Genomic DNA, 11,608 nt, shown 5'->3' with positions numbered 1-11,608 from the left:
GAAAAAGTGCTGTAAAAGCCTTGTAAACATAATGTACAAGCGCTATGTGACCCTATATGACCCTACAACAACGCTTGTCAAAAAAAACACTGTTGTATCCTCCGTTATTTTTAAAATATTATACAACAGCGCTTGTATTTAATAAGCGCTATAAAATGTCATTTTTGACGTAGTGAACATTTGGAAGACACTTGTAAAGTGTTGGTCAACTTACTGATTTCTGAATTCCTTTATTTGGTGCGTGTTTTCATTGATAAGAAGTTTAGTTCCACACCATGCATTAGTGATTGTGTGCCCGTTGTTTCCTGCCATATAGAACTAATTAATTAACAACTACATTTAAGTAAATTGTAACAAACGAAAACTTTTATTAAACAATTAATACCCGTGTTGAATTAATAATACCTTCTGGAGTATTTAAAACATTATAAACATTATTTTATAAACATTTAAAAAAAGTTTAACAAGAATGAATTCAATAGGAATTTTCATACACAAAAACTCAAGAAATAATATAGTGTATTTCCAAAATTTGATTGGATAATAAATACTCGATTTTTTAATAGAGACTTAAACAATCAATTCTCATATTGTTCCTATTAAAATTGTGTCTAATGAGGAATGAAGTTTATCATGTGAAAAATCTTACACAAACCAAATGCAAATATAATTTTAAGTCTAATATGTAAACTTCATGTCTTCATTTTTAGATTGATATGAAACATAATATCGAATTTGATTGTCTAGTAGAAAACTCTTAACCGTGTGTGTGTATATATATAGAAATTATAAACAACTTTTTCCATATACATAAATTCATTTATATGCTTTGAATATGATTTTGTGGTATCGACCTTCATTTAGTCCATATAAATAATGATTTATTTGAAATTCGAATAATGTTTGATTTTAGATAAAAATACATTTATGGTCCTTTAAGTTTAGTTTAATTTTTACCTAGGTCTTTTAATTTTATTTTTTTTTCACAATTTAGTCGTTAAAATTACATTTTGGTTACACGGTAAGTCTTTTATATCATTTTCAACAATGTTTGGTGCAATTAAAGCTATTAATAATTAAAAACTCTATCAAAATGCTAAAACAATATGTTTCTCATACTAATCATTCAAAAAATATTCATAAAATCTTATAAATAGTCATCATTTCTTGATTTTTTCTACTACTATTTTGACTTGAGAAGTAGCTTCGGAGTTGATTTATTGCGATATTTAAATTAGATATTAATATTTCATAATAATAATTCGAAAAAAATTAACCTTAAAGAATAATAGTACAAATTAAATATAACTTAAATGACTTAGATGAAAATTGAACTAAATTTAATGATTAAGAGTGTACTTTTTTCTTTGATTTTATTGGGCGCGTTTTTGCTAAATAACAAAAGTCTGTTTAGGGGTGGGAATAGGCCAGGTCAGGCCAGGCTTTGAAAGGCCTGAGTCTGGCATACAATTAGTTTTTTAGGCCTAAGCTTGGCCTACAGCCTATCATAGACTTTTTTTTCGGTCTGACCTGACCTTTTAAAAAGTCTGTCTGACCTGGAAGTCTATTTAAAAGTCTTATTCATATTAAAACATTTAAATGCTCTACTCATACCAGATGCTCTCCACATACTAATATCAATGTACATATATATATATATATATATATTAAACAAAAAATAATTTTTCTAACAAAATAATTTTTAAAAAATCTGAAACAAACATTTTTTAACCCTAAAACATAATTCTTGGTTTCAAAGAATAATTTTTTTTTCCAAAACAAACGCACCCATTATTATCTCTCAAACAAATATGGAAGGACTGAGTTATTGACTAATTGAATGGCTACCGAATATGGAACGACTACTGAGTGATTGCCTAATTGATAGAAGTTAAAATAGGAAATAATATTATTAATATAATAATAAAAAATAACATTAATAAATAATTAAATATATATAAGTCGGCCGTCAGGTCTAATAAGCTTTTTTATAAGCTTGAATCTGACCTATTTAAATAAATAGACTTTAAAAATAGCATGAGCCTAGCCTTTTTATTGCATAGGTTCGGCCAAACCATAAGTAGGCTAGGTTATAGGCCTCTGTCGAACGGTCTAGCCTATTCTCATCCCTAAGGCTGTTATTATTTAAAATCAATTTTATACACCATTGAATAAGAGTTTGTTAGTAAACGTTTGATTTTTATCATATATTTTATTAATGGAAGACAATTAAGTAAAGAATGTTGCCGGAGTTTTTTTTTTTACTATAGTTGATTAGAGATGTAGGCAAAATATAGTAATTAATTTTTACATTAGTGTTAATTTTTTTTTATTTTTTTTATAAATTTGATCTATTAAAGGTAATCTTAATCGAAGTGTGTAGAAGATTAATTATAAATATAAGTACTTTTAAATCGGTGAAGTATATGTACGAGATACTTTCCCGATATCAATATTCATACCTTACTCGTAGATATTTTATTTTTTCACATTATTTTATTGCAAATAAAATTAATGATTTTCTTATAAATTAATATATTATTATTTATTTATTTGAGTAAATTTGTTGCTATAAACAAATAAAATTTGTAATTTTTATTATAATTTTATATTTTAAATTAAATACTACTATTTTTACTTTATTTATATAAAATATTTTATTTGTCACAATAATATTTAAAAAAAATATTACTACTCTTATTTTATTTATAAGAGACATTTAATTTATAATTTTGTCAATAAAAATTGATCTATTTGATATATTTAATTGATCAAATCAGTGTCAATCCTGTACAAAACCAAATTGATCCTAAATTTTATACGTAGAATTGTGGGGATGAGTATATGATGTTGATCTCAAAGTCAAATGTAGAATTGTGATATGCCGTAATTTCGAGATAGATGAATTTGATTGAATGTACGGAAGTAGTTAAATTTTATATATAAAAAAATATTTATGTTAAAAAAATGAAAATTGAATAATTATAAATTGTGACAAAGTTGTGAAAATTAAATTATATAAATAGGATAATTGTGATGTAATATATGTTAATCGGTGATGAATTTTGACTAGACATGACATATGTTAATAAATATGTTAATTAATATAGATATTGTGTTGTATGTTATTGTAATTTTGTGATATATAACTAGTCGTAGACCAATTTATAATCCAAATGTCTAAGGAGATAATTTATAAAAAAAAGTTACAAAAACAACTACTATAATTATCAAATAAAATAAATTTTCCAATTTAAATTTCAATTAAATTTCAATTTTAAAATTTAAATCACCCCAATATTTTTGTTAAAGATCCATAAAATATATATATATATATATATATATATATATATATATATATATAGGGGAACCTATGTAGACTATTAATCCTTGATTGTTGGTTATAACTAACGAACGATAGAGATGAATGACTTTTGTCTTTCGTTCATTTAACTAACCTATGTGCTATTTTAATTCTCTCTAATTAAGGCTGACATTAATTGAGTTACTAACTAACTTTAGGAAAACAGTTCTTTTAGCATTTTACAATTTTTGTTATTAAAAAAGTATGGTAAACGAAACAACAAGGATAATGATTTTATTTTGTTATTATTATCTATTGATGCATTGTAACAAGAAATATAAAATTAAAAATAATAATTTTAGAGATATATTAATTAAAAGATATAATTAAAAATAATTAAATTTATTGTTGGTCTTTTTAAATTTGTTTTGTTTTGATTATAGTCTATGTAATTTTTTTTTGTTTCATTTATATTCTTACAAATTCTAACAAGTTTTAAAAAAGTCCTATATGAATCTTTATTAGTAAAAAAATGGTGACTGTGTAATTGTTGTTGACTAGACAATATTTCATATTTAAAATTAAAATTCATTTTATTAACTCATTTAATTATTTAATTAAAAAACTAAAACTAATTAATTAATTAATAAACCAATTAAATCATAAAAACTCAATAATCTTCATCTTCAACTCCAAATTTTTTAATAAAAACTCAACAACCTTCATCTTCAACCCTAGTTTCTTAATTTTCAAATCACAAATTGTTGTTAGTTGGGGAAAATGTTAAAAATAGGATTGAGATAGCAATTTGGGAATGCTAAATGTTGTGTGTGATTTACAAGTTCTTCAACAATGCGGTACAAAAGAGAAATTGCCTTGGTTGAGATTGAAAACAGTTGCAAAATATTAATCACTAAGCTCAAGGAGTATAAAGGTAGAGATTTGGAAGTCATACCTGAAGCTTCCACTTATCCGAACAATGATTTACTACTCCCACCTTATCCGACTCGTCCTCCATATTCCATGTCTCTTGATAAGGAATATCAGTCACATATTCCTTCTATCAATAAGTCTGGTCATAATGGGTTAATCAGACACAATGGTTGAGGCTAACAAGAGTCAAAGTGGAAAAGACCAAAACTATATTTAGGGTTTGGATTTAGATATGAAATTTTTTGATTTGAAGATGAAGAAATTAGGGTTGAAGATGAAAATTGTTGAGTTTTTATTAAAAAATTTGGAGTTGAAGATGAAAATTATTGAGTTTTTATTATTTAATTAGTTAATTAACTAATTAATTAGTTTTAAGATTTTAATTAAATGAGTTAATAAAATGATTTTTAATTTTAAATATTAAATGTTATCTAATCAACAACAATTATACAGTCACCATATGTCACTTCATCTAAAATTAGTCATGTTATCATTTTTTTACTAAAAAATATTTATAAAAGACTTTTTTAAAACTTGTTAGAATTTGCAAGGGTATAAATAAATAAATAAAATTATAGAGACTAAAATAAAAAAGAAGCATATTTGCAAGGACAAAAAACATATTTAAACCATAAAAAAAATGTTGAATTGAAAATCACAAGTGGCAATCTTTTTAAAAGAAATAATTTTTTACAAATGCAACAATTTTAGACTAAAAAAATATCATATTTTATCTAAAAAAACATGTTACTATATCTGATAGGAGAACATATTGACGTGATATGTTAGTAATGCAAATATTACTTCCATATTTGAATATAAAATTTTCTTAAAAAAGCTTTTTTTTTTTTTTTGATATAGTTAAATTGAATATCATATTTTAAATTTGAATTTCGAATATCGTAGTTGTATGTAATTACATACCAAAACAATTTTTTTTGTCTCTTTTTTATTTTATTTTAACTTTTGTCTCTTTTTATATGATCTTTAAACTTTCATTTGTATCAATTATATTTTTAGTAATATAATCTCAATTAACTTATTTCTTATCTTACAAACAACAAACATCAACTAATTCTCTCTTCAAGTGTAAGCATGTAAAACAATATTTGTTGTTCAAAATATTACTACAACTATTAACTTTCTTAATTCACATAATTTTTTTCACGAGGTCTAATATTTACGGACAAAGGTAACAAATTACTATTAATTAGAGAATATAATTAAAAATAATAATAAATATTACATTAAAATTGAAAGGGTCAACAATTTTGGTTTGTAGACCATATAAAAAATACGATTATAATCTCACACATATAAATGTAAAGATTCGGGTTTTAACCTAGTATAAGATAAATGTATTTTTTTTATATAAAAAAACGGTATGGCAAGTATAGGGTGGGAGATTTTGTATAAAAAAAAAAGTTAAATAATCCAAATATGCATATGTGATTTATCTTTTGTTAAAATATTCTATATTTTGATACTAAATGTTCTTATTATGTTTTAAACATGCATGCTAAAATCATTCAAAATTCAAACAATAGACATGAATAAATTAGAAGCAGTGACCAAAATTGTTGATGAAAATATTTAAGGGATTATTATTTTAAAAACAAAAATTAGCGACACTACAAATAAAATATATATAGTAAATTTATAGGGATACAAAACTTATTTAACCCAAAAAACAATATGGTGGGAGATGTAAAAGCATTTGACGATTTCACACAAATTAAAAATATATAAAAAATAAATGAGAAAAAAAAATAATTTTACTAAACTATCTTTATAAACCAATAATTGCTTACAATTATTATAATTGCATAATAAAGAGAAAGTAAATTGAGACAAATGTATATAATATTAATTAGAGGATAAAATTGGTAAAAAGAAATTAAAGTTATATTGGCAACCAAAAATGACAATTATATTAGTACAATTTTTTCTCTCACATGCCACAGTTATTATAGGACAGATGAGATATATAATAAGTAATAAATTCTCTCTAAATCCTACAATGAATGAAAGATCCATTTAAAAAACAATCAAAATGAATTACTCTTTTAGTTTTTAATGCACTTTTTTTAGTTATACCTATTTTTTTTTTCATTAATACATTTGTTTTTAATATAAATGAATTGATGATCAAATAAGTGATTACGGGGGAGTAGTTAATAGATTCACAGTCAATACCATAAGTTATTCTGATTGTCATGTATAAATAGAAGGGTATTTCTTTCTCTAACACTCACATTTTTCCTTATCATCACTATAAGTTATTTCAAAGTAATTAACACACATACACAAGAAAGAAAAATGTCAAAATCCATTGATCTCCCAGATTGTTACAATTATAAGCCAACAATTACAATCACCCCTTGTGCACCAACACCAAATCACTCTCTTTATCTCTCTAATCTTGATGACCAAATGTACCACAGGGAATTAGTCAATCACGTTTTTCTCTTCAAGAAATCTGTAAAGGTAGATACCTTAAAATCTTCTCTATCAAGAGTTTTGGTGGATTACTACCCTTTAGCTGGGAGGTTGAGGACCAGCAGTGAGGATGAGAACAAGTTGGTGGTGGATTGCAATGGAGAAGGTGTTTTGTTTGCTGAGGCTTCCATGGATATCACTGCTGAAGAATTACTCATTCCTTGCATCACACAACATAAGTCATTGAAGAAGCTTAAGTGCAAGGGGTATACTAAAAAAATATTAGATACTCCTCTTCTTGTATCTCAGGTTAGAAAATGTGATAGTAACAAAATTTTATGATAAGGTAGAATAAAAAAATTTATGTTATCATATATTTTATAATTAATATATAAATAAACGAAAAATAATTTTTAAAATAAAAAAAAAAAACAGAAATAAAATTAATCTTTGTTCAAAAGTAAATCAGTAAAAATTAAAAAAACGCTTAAATGTCTTTTCTTCATTGTCCTTCAATATACAATCATTCGAACCAACAATGATTATGTCTAGCGGTAGAAGTTAAACTTCTAGAATTTTGATAGAAAGAAATATATACCAACATTTAATATCTAATCTGCTTCGAATAAGATTATCTTCAGTAGAGGAAATCTAGTAAGGGGAATCTATGGAAGAAGAAAAAACACAATAAGGCACAATCAATATTAGAAGTTTAAGAACTATTTCGTGAACTTAAACATAAATAACAGCAATGAAGACGTTGGAGTGGTGGTTTTAGATGTTTATGTTTTATTTTTACATTTATATCATAAAGGAAGGGAAGGGAGGACTTTGAAAAAGAAAGGAAGAAATCCAAGGAATGAAAGAGTTTTGATAGAAGAGGATTTTGAGATGTTTGTTTTTATTCATAATACAAAATCCTCCTACTTTTAGGGAACTCAAAAATTGTATTGGAGGAGAATTTTAATGGTTTTGGAAGACTTAGACAAATACCATTCTTAAAAATTGTAAAAAAATATCTCTAATGACATATTTTGATACAAGTGTAATATATTTTTGTTCAAATTTTGATGTAAAAGAAATACAAATTACATTGGACTATTGACATACAAATTTATTTTTAGGGACTCAAAAATTGTATTAGAGGGGAATTTTAAAGGATTTTTAAGAATTTAGACAAATTCTTCGTAACATTTCCATGTTGTTATAATATTCTATAAATTAAAAATATATTAATAGACTCTACAAAACACCATTCTTAAAAAATGTAAAAAAAAATCTCTCTAATGACATATTTTGATACATGTGTAATATACTTTTGTTCAAATTTTGATGTAAAAGATATACAAAATACACTGCACAAGTGACATACATATTTATTTTTCAAATAATTGATTAATGTAAGTTTGTTTGCCATGTGTATGATTGATATAGTTACATTATAGTTTTGTGTAAATTTTTATCTAAAAGTTGTTGAATAATTGAAGTGATGATAAAATATATATTTATTTTTTAACTAATTATTTGTTTAAATATTTTCGTTGAAGAAATAAAAAATGCATATAGTACTAATGAAATATATATTTAACTATTAACTAATTGGTCATTGAAATATCATATTCATACTAATTGATCGATGAAACTATTTGTCGTCTATATATATAGTTTATTGAAATGATTATTTAGAAGACATTGAGATGAACCAATATTAATTAAATACATATTTTTCTTTTAAGTAACTGATAAGTGAAAGACTGTACTATAAATAATCTATTGGTGAAAAATATTTGTCTCTTGTATTGCTTAAGCAGGTGTATTATAATATATTTTATTTAAAATTTTTGTGTAAAATATATTCAAAATATACTGTTCTAAATAAGTACGTATTTATCTTTTAACTAATAAATTAATAAAAATCGTATTCTAATTAATTGAATAGTGATAAACATTTATCCGGCTTAGTTTATATGTGTGTTACAATTTCTATTTTTATGTAGAAAATATTGACAAATCATAGTACTAATAAAATTCATATTAATATTTGTGTGTATGTTATTTAAGCATTCTTTATAATATAATTTTTGTTAGGTGACGAGACTTCGTTGCGGAGGAATGATCTTACTCGTATCGCTAAGTCATATCTTGTTGGATGGCATTGGCATGTCACAATTTTTTAATGATTGGGCCCATCTTACAAAAAACCCTAATAGTAATTTGACAATTAAACCTTATCATAATCGAGACATGTTGAAAATTCAAGAACCCCCACAAATAAAATTCCCTCACCCAGTATTCATCAAAGAACCGGAACACACTAATCCCGAACAAAACTTTCTCATGTGGTTTGTAACCCAAACAGTTGTCCAAACATCAATCACATTTGGAGCCAACGAGGTACTTCGCTTAAGGAAACAATGTACAACTTCATCGTTCAAGTATGTCACAGACTTTGAAGTGATACTAGCACACACATGGCGCTCCGTTACAAAAGTATTTAACTTATCTCCCACACGTGTTGTGAGAATTTGTTTCACTGCTAATTTTAGAAAGAAATTGAAACTTCCAAAAGGATTTTGTGGGAATGGGTTTGTTCTCGTGTCTGCTGAGAGCACAGTGAAGGATTTAGTGAATTCTAATAATCTAGATCACAATATAAAGTGTATACAACAAGCTAAGAGTTATTTGGACGATGAAGAGTATATTAAGTCAACGATTGATTTGTTGAAGGACAAAACCGTAATCTTGAATGAATCAATAATCTTTTATGCATCACAATTTAATAAAGCAGGGATTGAAAACGTAGATTTTGGAGAAGGGAAGCCTTCACATGTGGGCCCTTTTGGTAGTGATTATTGTTGCATGTTTTATCCTGTTATTGGAGATCCTAATGCGGTTAGAGTTATGCTTTCGATTCCCAAAAATATGGTGGACAATTATCATCGTTACATGGTGGAGATAGAGAGTTAGGAAGAAGATGAATAAAATGAAGGTGCGGTTAATTAACACTTATAATAATTATAATTTTTATGCATTCTTATGAAAATTGAAAATTCTTAAGAAAAATAATTTTAGGGACGAAAATATGAATTAATTTTATGATATTTGTAAATTTAAGTGCATTACACAATTGAATAATGTAATTTTGAATGTGCAATAATATATTTCCTTTTCTTTTTCTAAATTTATCTATTGAATGTTTACTTCAAATTGAATTAGAATTAATATTTAGTGAAATCTATTTCGTCTATGTGACATATTCATTCTTTAATACTCTATTTTGTTTTAAAAAAAAAGGAAAGGAAATAAATGATTGAAAGAGTATTAAAAAAACTCATAGTTTGGAACACCTTTATTTGATGGGTGGAAAAACAATTTCAGTTTGGTCAACATAAAAATTTGTTTTGGGCTCCCCAAACATAAAAAGGAGTCTTGTTTTTTTTGATAAATGGACAAGAGTATTCTAATTTCAAAACTCATTTTATTAGTCAGTTTTGAACATAACAACGAGGCGGAGACGGTTTTAAAAATTACCAACCGTACAACTGCAACTCCAATACCACCGTTGCCCCTGCCCCTACACTTGGAAGATGACTTTTTAACATCCACATCCAACAGGGATGAATTTCCACGTCTCATTCTCACCCCCACTCCAAAAACTGGTATCTTTTATATAAAACAAAATATGACTTTTGTTTTTGAATTTATTTATTCATACCATCAAATTAAAATAAATAATTAGACTAAATAGTTGCATTCAACCTGAGTTCTAAAATTTCAATAATCAAAATAATAAAGTTACAATATCTCAAAATTAGTTTAAATTTCCTACAAGTCACAATATTTTCATAAACTTCAACCTCTTTAGAAATGACAATATCAATTCAAACAAAAGTTTCAAATCAACAAACAAACTAATCTATTAAAACAACAAAATTCCAAATCATAAAAAAAAAAGTTCCAAATAAGTATTTTCTAACGATCCTCTTCATCTTCATTTTCAAGGCAAGAGTTGGAAACTGAAGAAACAACACTGAATCAACAATTCACCTAAAAAAATTTAAAGTTAAATATTAACATTTAACGTGACAAATTTAAATCAAAGAGTGCCGAGAAAAGAATAACGTCATCGTTAGACTCCATTTCATTGAGTAAAATAGTATTCTCATTGTCCACTTTAGAATTCAAATCACCTATCAATATCAATTTAGTATAATATAAACAATGATAATTTAAGATATACAAAATTGTTAGCTATTTCAAAGATGTTCAAATTTAAAATGAATAACTTAAAAGAAATACCAGTTTTCTCAGCATTCCATAACCAACTTCTAGCACACATCAAGACCTCTAAAGTAGTACAATGATGTCAGCTTCGATGAGGATTTAAGATATGTCCACTGGTACTGAATACATATTTAGAAGCTATAGTAGAAACATAAATTGCCAATACATCCTTTGAAATAGCTTGAAATTTTGGATACTTAACACCATTCAACTTCCACCACAACAAAACATGAAAATCTAGACTCTTGGTAAAACTTCCTCCTATAAGTAAACATCCAACTATATTTTGAAAAATGAAGTTCTAGCTTTTTTTTTCCTGACATACAAATCATAATCTTTTAAACCATCATCCTCAACATTACTAATGTGGGCATCCAACATTTGAGAATCACTAATAGAACCATTATTCATTTTCAATTTATATTCATAAAGTAAATCATGTGGAGGATTGATGTTATTGGACTCATTGAGCCTTAGACTTAAAATTGGGAATCAGTTTATCCTAGTACCTATAGATTATTTCACAAAGTAGGTTTAAGCTGCTTCTTATGTCAATGTGACGAGGAGCGTGGTTGTTAGATTCATCAAAAGAGAATTGATTTGTCGATATGACTTTCCAAATAAGATTATCACTGATAATACTACCAA

The 11,608-nt window shown here is 25.7% G+C and overlaps 1 protein-coding gene across 1 annotated transcript; it reads left to right on the top strand.

The window, feature by feature from the left end:
• Positions 1-6,480: 6,480 nt before the first annotated feature.
• LOC101513249 (alcohol acyltransferase 9-like) lies at positions 6,481-9,861 on the top strand. Its single transcript, XM_004513861.4, has 2 exons — positions 6,481-6,985; positions 8,765-9,861. Exons 1-2 carry the CDS (start codon positions 6,557-6,559, stop codon positions 9,641-9,643), a joined length of 1,308 nt encoding a protein of 435 aa, XP_004513918.1. The 5' UTR covers positions 6,481-6,556; the 3' UTR covers positions 9,644-9,861.
• The last annotated feature ends 1,747 nt before the right edge of the window (positions 9,862-11,608 follow it).

This window comes from Cicer arietinum, chromosome 4 (assembly GCF_000331145.2).
Source record: "Cicer arietinum cultivar CDC Frontier isolate Library 1 chromosome 4, Cicar.CDCFrontier_v2.0, whole genome shotgun sequence".
Taxonomy (NCBI): Eukaryota; Viridiplantae; Streptophyta; class Magnoliopsida; order Fabales; family Fabaceae; genus Cicer; species Cicer arietinum.
Note: the sequence above shows the minus strand (reverse complement) of the source record. Positions and strands in the feature narration are given on the sequence as shown.

What these genes read in the sequence shown, in the direction of transcription:
- LOC101513249 (XM_004513861.4), top strand. Translation starts at nt 6,557, where the DNA reads ATGTCAAAATCCATTGATCTCCCAGATTGTTACAATTATAAGCCAACA. An exon ending in CTCCTCTTCTTGTATCTCAG is followed by an intron (nt 6,986 to 8,764) that starts GTTAGAAAATGT and finishes AATTTTTGTTAG; the next exon opens with GTGACGAGACTTCGTTGCGG.